Source organism: Venustampulla echinocandica, assembly GCF_003357145.1.
Source record: "Venustampulla echinocandica strain BP 5553 chromosome Unknown scaffold_1, whole genome shotgun sequence".
Lineage (NCBI taxonomy): Eukaryota > Fungi > Ascomycota > Leotiomycetes > Helotiales > Pleuroascaceae > Venustampulla > Venustampulla echinocandica.
The window spans coordinates 5578229-5592491 of record NW_022474206.1 but is presented as its reverse complement, the minus strand read 5'-3'; the positions used below and the strand labels follow the sequence as shown (position 1 = coordinate 5592491).

The following is a 14263-nucleotide window of genomic DNA, read 5'->3' as shown; positions in this document are numbered from 1 at the left end:
GCCAACGCCGGTGTTAGGCCCAAGCGTCCTCTTGCTGTCTGGGGATCATGCAGCCAAGTCATACCAAGCTTTGTTTGGTTTACTAGCACTACTGTTTTTCAGAATAGCATCGAATCAGAGACTTCGCTTTTGAAACCTTCAGACACCGTTCGTTGCCTGGCGAGACTCTTGTTTACCGCAATGACCATTCTTGTCATTCTGCCGGGGGGGTCAGAAGATGCGATTGGAGCTCCTCACGATCGCAATGTTGTTTGCTTAATACTTGGCAGCATCGGATGTTGCCATTCAAACTTACCGGAGGTGAAATATCGAGGCTCTTGATGATTTGATTTTGGCTGTTCACTTGCCTCCATATCTATAAAAAGAGCCCCTATGGCCCTTATGTTCCTCTCATCAAAGCATCAGCAGCTCAACACCAACCAGCCTTCTCTGTTACCTCTTCCTCTGCTTTCTTACTTTCTTAATAATTATCTCCTACGGATCTAGTATCCTCGTTAATTGATAGCTTTTGGTCTATCTCCATAGTAATGGGTTCCTTCAATGCCTTCAAGACCCTCATTGTGGTCGGTCTTATAACCACTGCCCACTTGGTTGACGCTCACGCTGCCATCATTAGCGCTGTCGGTGATGCCGGTGGCTCCGGAAGTGAGTAGACGACCCTCTGAACTTGAGTCAACCAACATTTTCGCTAACTACTTGAAGTGGCTCTCGGTGTTGACACCTCTACGCCTCGCGATGGAACTAGACGAAACCCCTTCCAGCAGGACGCGACCCGATTCAAGGGAGACCAGAAAGACACCTTTGGCGAGACTGTCGGCGCCGGCAACAACAAGCTCGAAGCTGGTACTTCTGCCATCATGGCCGAGACAGGCGATCAGCTTCCCCAGGTCACGCAGGGTGGCGAGATTAGCATGACTCTACATCAGGTTAATGCTGATGGCGGTGGCCCTTATACTTGCATGATGAACACGGACGGCACCGGCCAGACCTGGACTAATATTCAGGTTACTCAGTCCCCTCCTGGCAAGAACTCCCGGAACCGTGAGGGAGAAGCCACAGACTTCCCCCTGAAGGCCGCTATCCCGGCCAATGCTGATTGCTCTGGTGCCGTCGCTGGTCAGGAAGGCGTTTGCTTGGTTAGGTGCCAAAACGACGCTCGCGCTGGCCCCTTCGGCGGTGTCGTCCCAGTGCAGAGTAAGTAACCTGATATACCCTTTCTTTATCTCATTACTGACTGAAGGTCTCAGTGGCTAATACAACTGCTACTGCCGCACGCCGAGCCCGTACACTTACCTTTAAGCGATCAGATGGGCTGCTAACCAGGCTGGCGAAGCGAGACACTACATTTACTACGGAAGAGGAGGAGGAGGAGGAGGAGGAGGAGGAGGAGTAGGAGTAGGAGACACTGTAACGCCTCCTGCTATAGATCAATCGCCGCTGCCGCTGGGAGGCTGCTCGATACAAGAGATAAGGGGAGAATGAAAACCTATTGCTGCGATGTTAATGTTGATAGTGCTTTCACTCCTTTTCACTCATTTTTGCTAGATAATCACTGTATCTATAAGAGACGCTTAACTAGGCTGCACCATGTTCCTGATAGCTCTTTGGTCGGCGTGGCTAGTGCGATTCTGGTATTCTTATGTATATTCCGAGACGGTAGAAGTGGAAACAGCCTCGTTGCGAGGCGTTGATACGGCATGAGCATGGGAAGAGTCGGAGGTAGCGAGAGATGCAATAGAGCTCGTAGTTTAATACAATGTTAAACTGTAGTTCACGTACCCGAAGCTCTTTGCCGCCCGATTATAATGTTCTCAGAACTCTACGTACTCTGCTCTAAACTTTGTTAGTACGAGTATAGAGCTCTCTAGCCTCGATTTCTCCTTTGTCGCTGCTAAGTCCCCCTTTGTATATTGGTAGCAAAGCTCTCTTGCATATCGAATCATAGTATTGCGTATGATCTTAGAAAGAACAAATGGAAACAATGGGAGCTAACTACAAGGAATTAATTCAACGGTGAATACTTGTCTTACAATCATTAGTGATCCTATGCCGGCCCCACTCACCGGAGGGTTTTTTAGTCTTAATCATCTTCTTGCTGTTCTCGTCCTATAGATGTTTCATTTTTACCGGCTCCGATTGGGCCATGTTAAATGGGCGTGGTGATCGCACGGTCCGCACCGAGCCGGCCATTTAGAGGAGCGAATGTTTCAAGCTTGAATTATGTTATGTGGCGAAGGTCTCAGTCAACAGACTCAGTCTATGAAAAACTCATCACTCGTGACGTTTGTATCCTTTGGAGGAGGCCTCTGGAATCTACGCTGCTATTCAGCTCAAAGATCAGGGGCACAGTGTTGCCGTCGTGGAACGAAATGACCGGTTAGGCGGACGTGCGGAAATCGTGTACCTTCCCGATAGCAGCTTCATCAATTATGGAGTTGAAGCGGTATTCAATAACCCTATCTCGAATGAGTTTTTCGACCGACTTGGCCAAGCAGGCCTCGTGTGTCCAGGACGCATCATCTATAGGTACAGACTATAGTCTCATTAACAATTTATAAGTTATCCAAATATCTATATCGACTTAATCAAAAATTGAAAACTAATCTGGGTATCACGATTAAACGTGCAATTTATTACAGTTGAAGTGAATGAGACAAAATCCTAACTCACGCATGCACACTCGTACACGCACGACGCCTCAGAGCATCCTCCCTCACCGATGGCCGATGGAGCGACCAGTCTCTCGACCAGCATCTCGACTCGCCGGCTCCCAAGTTCGAATGCGAGCAGTGCGGCCGGACCTTCAGGACCGAACAGTCTCTCACCCAGCATCGTCAGTCCTTAGCCTAAAAAATGTCAATATGCGATCATTCCTTTGAGGTGAGCAGGAGCAGCGCGTCCGCGGAATAAGGCATCTACTCTCTACCTGAGAATGCCGTAGATCGTCGGTTCCTGCAGTTGCAATAACATTCAGGCCGAGATGGCCCCCCCCCGTGTTACCTTCATGGGGGTATCGTCATCCGCTCCAATCGGTTTAAGATCGCCCTCTTACATTGTCTGTTCGCTGTATGTGAAGGTACCAGATGTAAGAATTGAGGCAGAGTCTGTATGAATAGGGAAATAATCATACTCAAAGTCAAGCTGAATAACGACGTCGGTGAGACAGGTGGTCAACCGTTCGGAGCGTAAGACACTTCTGCTCCGGAGAAGAACGTATCCCGAGGGATTTCTTGGCAGCGTATCTGTGGCTGCCTAAGTAAATGCATAAGTTCTAGAAGAGAATTGATTAGCGTGTCTGTAGGTAAGCTGAATCTGAATCGGAAAACCACAGGTGTTGTGATTTTCCATTTTCACTTCCTCTTCCGGAGCCCCACCTTCTACTCTTGCATCCTTTTCGCACCACTTTTTCAAAGACTTGCAACACATTACAACATTGGTGACATCAACCAGTATTGGGTGACTGGGAGAAATGGTGCAAGGTTTGCGGATATCCCTCCGAAGGTGGATGCCCTTTCACGATACAACGAACCTCAATATACTACTCGGTGCCTTCTATTGTCCACGGTAGCGAACAGCGGAATGGCAAAAATCTGTCCCGCCCCAATTAAGTCCTTCGATACTTACAGACACATCTCTCTAAACTTTGGTTTTCTCGCTGTGGTTCTCTCCAGCTACGACCCTAGCGAATCAAAGCTCATACTGCAGTCAATATGGTAACACAAAACAAGGCTCGGGTTTAAAACCTCCCCATTTGATTTCGTTCACGTCTTCTGTGGGTGAATCATTCTATGCACATATTCTTAAGACAGCAGAGAATGTCAGCTCATATTTCCCCCCACAGAATTTGAATGACTGAGTTCGGAACTGATCCTACAGTGTTTACAGCGCCAAAAGTATTTGCCCAGGTCCATGCTTGGTGTACGTGCATTTACTTTTCTTTAAACAATTTTTCAATTCTTCAAGACAGTTCCTAAACACGCCGATCTGTATGCGTGCATATTTCAGCAATTCCCGTGTGGCATTGGGTACGGACAGAGGCATGACGGGTCACATGTGGGTTGCTTCCCAGTGAATTCTCCCGGTTAGGTATCACCCGTCCAAAACAAACAAATAACTCAGTTGATGAGTAGTCATTGTAGACGTGCTACGCTTCAGTCGAGGGTGGTCAGGTCCAGAGACTTGTGAGCTCAGAATTTGTTTACTACGAGCTCTGAAACTATAAGTATGGGCCCAATCCGCTACCTAATTCCTTCACATCCATCATCACTTCGATCACATCATCCAGCACTTTGTTAGAACTTCTCTTGTTCATAATGCTCGTCCCTTCAGCTGTTGTTGGCCTTGTTCTCGGCCTTTCTCAGATACTTGGCGTTGCTGCTTCTCCAGTCCAGAATGGCACCTCTTCCGATCCCTCATTCGACAACAGTCGCATCATCAACTATCATGACAAGCTCTTGTTGTCGCGTATCGACAAGTACTTTGTAGCTTTTACCACTGGCGATTACGACGCAATGAACGAGATGGAGGCCGATGACTTCCATATCACTGATATCCGTAAGAGATCTTTTACCCCTCCCTTAATCGATACCATTCTAACGTATTATTCTTCTGTAGCTCTTGCTATTGTCAGGTCACCCAAAGCAGCTTGGTACCAGCAGAACAAGGGGTTTAGCTCTCTCATGACGGATGTTAGAGTCCAGGCCATTTCCATTGCGGGCAGTTCTGCACCTGACTCATTCGCGGCCATGGAGAATGTGATTTGGTTCACATTGGCGGTTGACCCTCCGGAGGCAGCCAAGCCCGGCCTTCCCCCTGGAATCAAGAAGGGCGACACATCGGGTATGATCATGATGTCTGTGATATGGTGGAATGAGGAAGGAAAGATCTATCGCGAGCTGGAGTACGGGAGGCTGCTATATCCGGACTTTGATATCGATGCCTACAAGGTGTGGTAATGCGAAAGACCGCGACGATTTCCTGACAACATATTTCTAGTAATTAGGACTCTTGGATACAGATGGGCTATTAGGAGAAGGATAGTAGCACATAACGCCTGTACAGTCAGTAAATTATTCGCCAGTTGTGGCAATAATATTAATAATTATAATATTTTTATTTAAAAATGTGAACTGGGGAATTCAAGTGTTGCTGGAGAGCTAGTTGACTGCCAAATAATCGATCACAATCACAGTGATATATCGCTACCTTAAATAATTGCTCGTTTTGTTATTGTGACCTAGCGTAGAGCTGAGATCCTTATATCTTTGTTCAGTAGTATTAGTAAGAGAGGATTATTTAACTTTACTTAATACGTCATATCGATTACATATACTTTATATAGTGAAGCCTCGCTTCTATACTAGAGCAAGCCGCTCTTCGGGGGTATAAGTCTTCGGTCCTATTATACTCGATAGCTTAAAAGAAAACAGATAAAGTCGTAGGTAGAGGTGAAAGCGGGAAACTAACCCTTTATACTATTTTCTTAGCTCAGTAGTACTCACCCTGCTCACCCACTCACCTTGCTCACCTGGAGGTATCTAATGTCGCAGTATAACGCGTTGTAAATACGAGACCTATATTCTAGACGTCGAGATAGTCGAGGGTAGTCGAGGTAATCGCTTATCATAAAATAGAGGGCAAGGGCAGCGAGGCTCACCTGCTAGGCTGTATAGCACCGGTTGAACTATTAAACTAAGGATAGGCTCAGATGGGCAGATTAGTAGTTGGGTAGGTGACCACCAGCGAATATCTGCTGTTGTATATTTGTATATATATATATATATATATTTAAGTTTTAGAATGTAGATACTAGATATATTATAAAGTACTCGTCTGGTACTCGTCTGGTACTTGTTTATTTCCTATCTTTTTTGTCTAACAGTAATAGCGATAACTACTAATCAAGATTATCCCAGAGCGTAATACTATCTAGCAAGCTAGCTAGTACCCCGGTGTGTATTGTAGTTGGACAAAACCAATATTGGACTAAAGATATTTCTTATACTATGCTCTTTTTACAGCAAATGCCACTTGGAAAGTAAATGCAGGGTTGTAAGGGTGGGCAGGTTTCTTGTGGGGCATCTAACTCGAATTCTATGAATTGCCGGCAAAGGATGGCCTGGACGTGTATCCACAAGCCGTTTCTTAGATAGCTGCAAACCAGTTTCTTTTGAGCTTGGTATCCTTGATGAAAGGTCGGGTTTGTAGCTAGCGGTGTGCTTGCTTGGTTGCTGTGCTTGCTTGGTCTATGAAAAACCACTTCGGGTTTTCAGTAGCTCCTCGATGGATTTTTCATCCATGACACATACAGTGGCATATCGGTTATTGGACATAAACTCATAATATAACTGATATAGCAGTTCTTGTTCCCCCTTTATCTAAGATTTTAATACTTTCTTGAGAGTTGTCAAGCTTACTAAAAGCTCCCGATATCACTTGACGTTTGTCAAGGGAATATGAATTTATTTTTAGACTGGACATTTTCATATCAAATGTAAGGACTAGGTTGCTCAAGCCATCATAAACTCTAGTCTGGTTAACAGCAAGAAGGTAGTGAGCAAATCATTCCCTGTGTTCAGACCTCGGCCTGGTGACCTGGTAAGCACACTTGCCTTTTGCTTTTTCCGCACACTAGCTAATGCCACTCTGTAGAACCGCCAAAGGAGCAACATAGCAACCATCTATCCGAGACCGGAAAAAAGGGACAGTTGAAACGAGGTCACTACAACCTCCACTTCTGAGCACGTTCTTAAGCCCATAATCTCGGCAAGGGAAAGGGGGACGTTGACTGGGCCAAAGAGATGTTGGGGGCGGAAAACGCGGCGGAAAGCCAAGACAGGTTGGAACAGGAGGCTTCCGGCCTCGGACAAGAGGGCGGAAAGCGGAAGCGGGCAGCACTCGGAGGATACTACTGTATCTGTTGCTGGCGGCTCTTGGTTGGTCGATGTGGGAGAAAGTGAGATATGGCAGGGGGTGGAACTGCGCGTGGCGGAATAATGGCGGAATGTCGCATACTTTATTTTGGTGTGACCGCATCGTTGTCGGTGAGGTAGGAGTAGGAGTAATAATAGATATGCACCGAGGATTTGAATGTACTTGGGAATCAAGGGGGGAGCTAGGTAGATGGTTGGGTGCATTCTGCACCAGGTGCACTGCTGAAGCTGTGACCCGATGTGATGGGATATGTTCCAGATAGCTGCAGCCTCACCGACTTTCACTCGTGTGCGAAGTAGCATTCGATCCGTTTGCGAGGTATAAGAGAGTAAAATACTGTACTAAATGATAGATTTCGTGCCTATGGGCGAGGTGCACGAGGACTAAGTATTCGACAAACTGCGAGGCTATTAGTTGTCTCTTGTCTAGTTAACTCATTTACCTCACAATACGCAGAAATAGCTCCTGCTCCAAGCCACGGGTCGCGATAATAAAAGGCCCTTCACGATGATTGATGCTCTGAAACACCTGATGTGTACTTGGAGAATGACGGCATGGCGTCTGCAGTCTCCTTACTAACACTCCACGAGGTTGACTTTGTTTGGTTGTGGCTAAAGAAGTCATCCGTAGGATCGCAACCAGATGGTAAACGCATCGGCCTTTCTGCGCTCGGATTCAGGAGCACGAGCATGCGAGAACCAGAGCGGGAATTCGAGCGAGAACGGGGCCTCGTTTCTGTTTTTTGATATCCACCCAGGTGTACAGGACAACAGGTGGCCCTTATCGGTTATCGGTCTCCAGCCAGCCCATCGCTCCAAAAACCTGGAGTCGCAAGGTTCGACCAAGCCGCTGGAACAACTAGGCTGCGCCGCGACGGCGAAATCTCGAATCCGGATTCCTGGTCCTCGCCACGGTTTTGCCTCATTCCCCATGTGTTCTTGTGTTTGCTGAGCCAACAGGCCGAGGCACCGCGAACAAACGCAGCTTGTGCTCTAGGAGAACCAGTCCATCGGGGTCCGGGGATCCGTTCGCAAGTCGAGCTGTCTGTCTGCCTGGTCGACGACGCCGCTGTCCATTATTTGAGACTCTGAGAGGCTGTTGATCCCGGCCTATACACACATATGGTATACATATGAAATGAATGATCGCGCCGGAGACGTCATCTCCACACGACGCCTGGCTCGGACGCATCTCTCACCGCATCCAACACGCGCCGGCCCGTTCAATTTGTCGCAAAGCGTCGCGTGCCCGTGAGACAGTCTGGCTGCCGGCTCGTTCGTTCCACAGGGAAGCTCCTTGTTGATGCTCGCGGGAAATAATAGTCGGGGCCCTACGAGGCCTAGGACTAGAAGGGCTGCTACTCGTGTGCCATGCAGTTCCCTGCCCTGGAACCGTGATTAATATTCCCTTCGTCCTACTTACCGGTACCTTTGGCACGAATACTTCGTAGTACCAGAACTACCGGGAGCGTCTTGCCCTCTAGCCTCTCCGACCGGGTGGTACAGTGCTGCGGCGGGTTTCATCTCCACTGCGAATTGACCCGCGCCCGGTGGCCCGCGGGGCGTCCAGCAATTATGACCAAGTCGACCGGAGAAGGCGGTGGTTCTGTGGTGTGGTGAGATACCGAACCATCAGGTTATCATGAACTCATCTTGACGGCGGACGGCGGCGGATGGGCGGACTCTGTGACGGGGTTTGGTCCGAAACCATGAGGGAGAATGAGAATGAGAATGACCATGACAATGACCATGACCATGACCATGACCGCCATGGGAGATGCCGAAGAGAATAGAGTTTGGAGATATGCGAGTTTGTTTATCGGTGGCTTTTGATTACTACACTCCGTACAGGGCAGTGGCCGTGGCGAGTCGCAAAGAGGGGGATGTAGATGCAGATGCAGATGTAGATGTATACTTGCTACTTCGTACTTGTTTACTTCGTAGTTGTTACTTACATTTACATTCCATTTACATTCCATTGTCAATACTTGGTCGTATTCCATCTGATGCACTTGCTTGAGTCGCAAGTACCCAGGTACCCAGGTACAGTACCAAAGGTAATTGCGGCCTTAGGCCTCCACGAGACCACAGCCAATCTATCATTCCCAATTGTCGTTCACATTCAGATTTCGCATTCATCTTCACATTCACATTCACATTCGCATTCACATTCCTCACGGATCTCTGTGCCTCTTCCCACATTGTTATGATATTGTCCCAGTCCCAGTCCCAGTCCCAGTCCCACAATCCGATACATATACGGCACATGGGCCCCCCCCACATGGAAGTACCGCGCTGCACCGGCACTACTACCGCTGATGTTCCCAGTGGCGACGGCTCTGACGGGTCACTTCAAAGTACTCTCTACCTACTAAATAAATAAGCTACGAGCTACGAGTTGCCAGATACGAGTTGCGTTGCGCCTCCGACTGTCCTTATTTACCCATCGTCGCCCGGGGACCACGATTAGCCCTCGGTCCGTCAAGCAGCCAGACTGCCAGTGCTTCATCCCAAGTATCTATTGATTAATCCGATTCGTCTGTGGGCGAGGAAGGAAGAGCGACGAGGCGCACTTGGAATACAAGCAAGCAGAAGCACAAGTGTCCAGCTACACCAAACCACTATCACCACCACCACCACCTCCACGACACCACAACTGCAACAACCAACAACAACGAGAAGAAGACGCGCCCTGACCAGCGGACGCTTATTTACAGGTGGCACCTTACTCGCTGCAGAAGCTGACAAGACCACGAAATCCTCCGTCAAACAGCCAAACCAAGCCCGCAGTAGTGAGAGGTAGATTCGGGTTCCTGTTACTTATTACTCGCTGGCCTTGCAAGGTCCACCCTCCATCCTTGCGCGCTTCCTCGACAAGACCGACAGACCGCCTTTTGCTCCAAGGCCCAGGCGACGGGCCATATTCACTCACATAACCCCCAGAGACACGACTCAAGAGTCGCCGACCTTTCTGGGCTTCTTCCTGTCTACGACTCTGCGAAATCTACCGTCTCGTCCCCCCTCATCCGCCGCTCGATCTTCGTCCTTTAGCCTTCGTGTTTTCTTCCGTTGTGCCCCCGAGGAGTTCCTCGTACTTAGTTGACGTTTGCGACCTGTGCATTCCTCCAATCCTAGTACCGCGCCCGCATCTCGAAGTACCACGTCCCTCTGATATACCGGCTCCCCCCTCCTCTCGTCGTGATGATGTCTTGCATGCTGGTGCAGCAAGGCCGGCGTGCCAGCTGCTAGGAAAATTGCTCAGCATCCAGCAACTGAGGACGACCTCAGCGGTCGGCCAGCACAAGCACAATGTCGCTTTTGGGGAAGTTGCTCTCGGGCATCCCTTCGCATGGCTCCTCGACATCCCGGCCGAAGAACGCGCTGGATTCCAACTTGGAGGACCAATTCACCCACAATCTACTTTTCCCAGACGCTGATGCCCTCTGCCATAATGATCAGGTCTTTCCGCTCTCGTCCGGCACAGTGCTCGCGCCCGCCGCCCTCACCAACTTCGATGTCAATGCAGAGATGGATCTCGAAATGCGTGATGTGCGAGTAATCATCATGCAGGAAGCCACTCCCACCTCAGGCTCAGCATATCTTCTCTATGATAGCCATACACCGCCACCTCCTTCTCCGGTGCTAGACCGACAACAGACGTACAATGCTGGGACCGTCTTCCCGTCGCGGACGGAGGGGCGTCGGTCAATCAGCTCACCCCGTAAAACAAGTGTAGGGCACAACTCAAGACCAGTGGTGATACAGCAAGAGCAAAGTGCCCCCCGGACGTTTGGTGCCTTTGACCGCAGATCAGCGCACCAGAGGAATCTTAGCCACACAGAAACGGAAGGGCAGCGGTCGGCACGAGAATATAGAGAAGAGGTCACGACATTTTCGAATTGCATCTTTGGAAACTCGGAGGTTCTGGCGTACAAAGGGACTGGCACCAAGGTCCATATTCTCCCGTCAGAATCCAAGTCTTCATTTACATCAAGCTCATACCAGGGAGATGGAAACGGTTCCTTGGGCAGGTCAAGCATGCGAAGCAGCAAACTGGCTCAGTCATTTACCTCGGACAATTTCATGCATGCTCCGGCATCGGCGGGGTTTACGAGTTCGAATACGGCATCAAGAAGCTGTGACAAAAGGAAAGTGCTGATCACGCGCATGTTCCCAGTTCCATTGCTCACCGAGGATACTGAGGATGCCTCACAAACCATCACGCCAACCGCTTCTATAGCCCACGGAGGTGAAGCCTCCAGCTTCCCGTTCCCGAAAGTAGGAGGCAAAGGAGCGTCGCAGCCACGAACAGAAAAGAAACTGCCACCTAAACAGAAGAGGACTCCTATGTATGCGGTCGGTCTCGTGATCCACCTGCCGTCCGCTCCTCATGTACCCTCTGCACCAATATCTAGGTCTAGCTTCCGGGGGGCTAGCTCATACAACGAGCAAGAATCGTTCCCCTCATCTTTCAATTCGACTCGCCGTGCGGGGTGGACTATGCTTGGAAATGGATTCGGCGTAGAGTCTATAGACTCCTCATACTGCAGCGATGCTGATGACCGCATTGACACTATAACCCAGCATTGGGATATCATCATGCGAACCCTATCTCACCTGCAAGCCGTTGTCACTGCATCACTGCTGCCTATGCTTAAACAAGCAGATATTAGCTCCCCCGACCCCCGAAGCAATTCGTCCCATCAGCGCGTGCCGTCTGCTAGTATATCGATATCCGGGAAACGAGTCGTGGAGGAAGTCAAGCCCTTCAAAATCCCCAAGACCAATGCAAAATTTGTCCAATTGACAGCAAACTGCCTCATGCCAGTCCAAACAATCCACAGAGAGGTCGATCTCTCTCGCCAACGCATCGTTAGCGGGATTAAGACACTCCGGGTTGTCACCGGCCAAGGTAGATGGGGCATCTGGCGCGAGGAAGCAAGACTCCTGGGCAAGTGGGCAGGCGGCAAGGATGAAGGATTCTTCTTCTTCAACCTCCTGACTGGGTTTCTTGGCAACCATACTGAGTGGCTTCAAGCACTTGGACCGAGCTGGTATCGTCGCCGCCATTATCAACATCAGCGATCGAATAAGGATGATGAGATCGTCGTCCCGGCACGTACCATCATCGTTTCCAATAACAAGTTGATGGCTCGCAGATTGATCTTCTTATTATCCGCTTTCCTACCAGCCAGTCACCAGCCAACGTTTCCTCGATTGCACCGTCCTAGCACTTCAGCTTCCTTTGGTGCATACTCCCAGTCTCCCCCAATGTATGCGGTGCCAATATTGAGGGAGGAATCTCTCCGCCGCAGAATCAACAAGCGAACTGGTATACCTCGAGGAACTCATTCACGGACTATGAGCTTCCCTACCCAGTCCGTGCATAACCCCCCGGCTCAACTACCTTTAGACATCCACCACGATCGTCGCCCCTCCGAGGCTGCATCCATCAAAACAGCAAACCTGCCAATACCCGGAAGCGATCTTGGGACACGAAAAAGCAGTGCAGCAACCACTTCCACTGCCACGCCCATCACTACAATGCCCCATTTCTCCACTAGACGACCGGTAAGAGGTACTGGCCCTGAACCACGCCCAGGAAGTAGCGGCAGTCTTGCAACCGATGATTTGATGCGTTCTCTCAAGCGCGGCGAGAGCAGCGGCCAATATAGCACCACCAGCAACGACTCTCAAGGTCATAACTCTCGCTGGGGTAGCATGATAAGCGGTTTCTGGGGGGGGAAACGGCAAGACTCCACAGCTATTACAGAGGTTGAACCCCTAACTATGGATGGGTTGGGGATAAACGATTCGGCTGGTAAAGATCAAGCTACTAGAACTGGCGGCAAATTGGCCAAAATGGTTGACGAGGCTAGCTGCTGTCCACCTAGAGATCCAAGAGACCAACGACCGCGTGAAGCCAGATCCTCCCAATCAGGCAGTGCTACAACGGCGAAACCGGGCCCGGAACAGGGCGAGGAGATTTCGGAGCAGATAATCCGGCTTGCCGAGCGGAAACCTGATCCTTCAGGAGCATATGAATCTCCAGTCAAGACGTCAATCAATGAGGACGACGGAGTTATTGACATTGATGTTCCTCTCCCAGAGTATCTCTCCTTTGAGACTGCCGTTAGCTCGCCATCTAGCAGCGGTTACCTCTCCACTCCAGGATTTGGTAATGGGATGGAAGGATTTGAGCACTACTCCCGTCCTGGTGCTGAGTTAGACACGACGATAAATGTCGGGGGCTGGCTTCCACGCTACCACCCTGATTTCTCTTTACAGGCCATTCCTGCTCAAGATGGTCTTCTTGAGGAAATCAAAGCCTCCCTTCGAGATGAACCGACACCAGCCTTCAGCACTACCCCTCTTCCCGACAATGGCCGCTTAGAGCGCTGGGTCGATGTCAGTAGCGCTATCATAGCTGACACCACCAACTTCAGTATCAAACATATCCGCTATAGACGACTCGTGAGGCCAAAGGACATAGGCCAACCGGCAACCAGCAACCAATGTATCGACTCCCGCTACGGAAACGTTTATTCCGCCGCGCAGTTGACACCTGGGATGGACTTTTGGCCATCCCATATTGAAGAAAGGTTTATTGAAGAGCCCATTATATCCATGGATGAAACTCTCATTCAAGCAGTGGAGCGTATAATTGCACAATCGGGCCACGACTCAAATGGATCTTCGGTCTGCTCTTCGCGCTCTGCATCTCGCAAGGGCGGAAATCGCGAGCGTTCAAACTCCGGTGTCAAGACTCCCGGGGCTCCAGAACACCAACTGGAGGTGCCAAGAAATGAGTGCAAAAAGATGGTCCTTGGTGCCCTAGAGGAGATTGTAAAGGAAGTGGCGGAGAGCAGGAAAGATGGCGATGGTGCGGAGGTGGAGAGAACGGAGAGTTTCTTGAGAGAAGGTGTTAGGACTTGGCTGAGTGATGTCGAGACCATGGACTAAGTTATGATCCTAACTCGGTGATGTTGGGAGCTACGAAGGATACTAGCTTTCTTTTACCTGTACCACCACACGCATGAATTTGGACGACTCGAACGAATATACCCATGTACCAACAAAACAACAACGACCAAAGAACGACGGAGAAATTTTACAAGTGGAGGGCAGGACATAGGGAATACGCTTTGTTTTAGATTTAGCGAGGGGCCGTTTTGGGCGTTGGGTTGAGGGAGGATATACCAGGATTTTTTGTGTTTGTGAATTTTTTTTTTTAAATGTGCGCCCTTTTAGGGGGGGGGGTTTCCTGGGCGGTTGGGTGGGGCTGGGGGGAAGGCAGGCATGGATAGAGGCTTTTGAAGGATATATTTTAA

At 49.6% G+C, this 14263-nt stretch overlaps 3 protein-coding genes across 3 annotated transcripts; all 3 read left to right on the top strand.

The window, feature by feature from the left end:
- Positions 1-527: 527 nt before the first annotated feature.
- BP5553_04337 (Uncharacterized protein) lies at positions 528-1393 on the top strand (the record flags this gene model as incomplete). The annotated part of the gene is made up of 3 exons (XM_032012960.1): positions 528-645; positions 703-1194; positions 1248-1393. 3 exons carry the CDS (start codon positions 528-530, stop codon positions 1391-1393), a joined length of 756 nt encoding a protein of 251 aa, XP_031872653.1.
- Positions 1394-4313: 2920 nt separating this feature from the next.
- On the top strand, positions 4314-4955 carry BP5553_04336 (Uncharacterized protein; the record flags this gene model as incomplete). Its single annotated transcript, XM_032012959.1, has 2 exons — positions 4314-4554; positions 4615-4955. The coding sequence occupies 2 exons, from the start codon at positions 4314-4316 to the stop codon at positions 4953-4955; spliced, it is 582 nt and encodes a 193-aa protein (XP_031872652.1).
- A 5286-nt stretch (positions 4956-10241) lies between these two features.
- BP5553_04335 (Uncharacterized protein) lies at positions 10242-13895 on the top strand (the record flags this gene model as incomplete). Its single annotated transcript, XM_032012958.1, has 1 exon — positions 10242-13895. One exon carries the CDS (start codon positions 10242-10244, stop codon positions 13893-13895), a length of 3654 nt encoding a protein of 1217 aa, XP_031872651.1.
- Between the last annotated feature and the right edge of the window lie 368 nt (positions 13896-14263).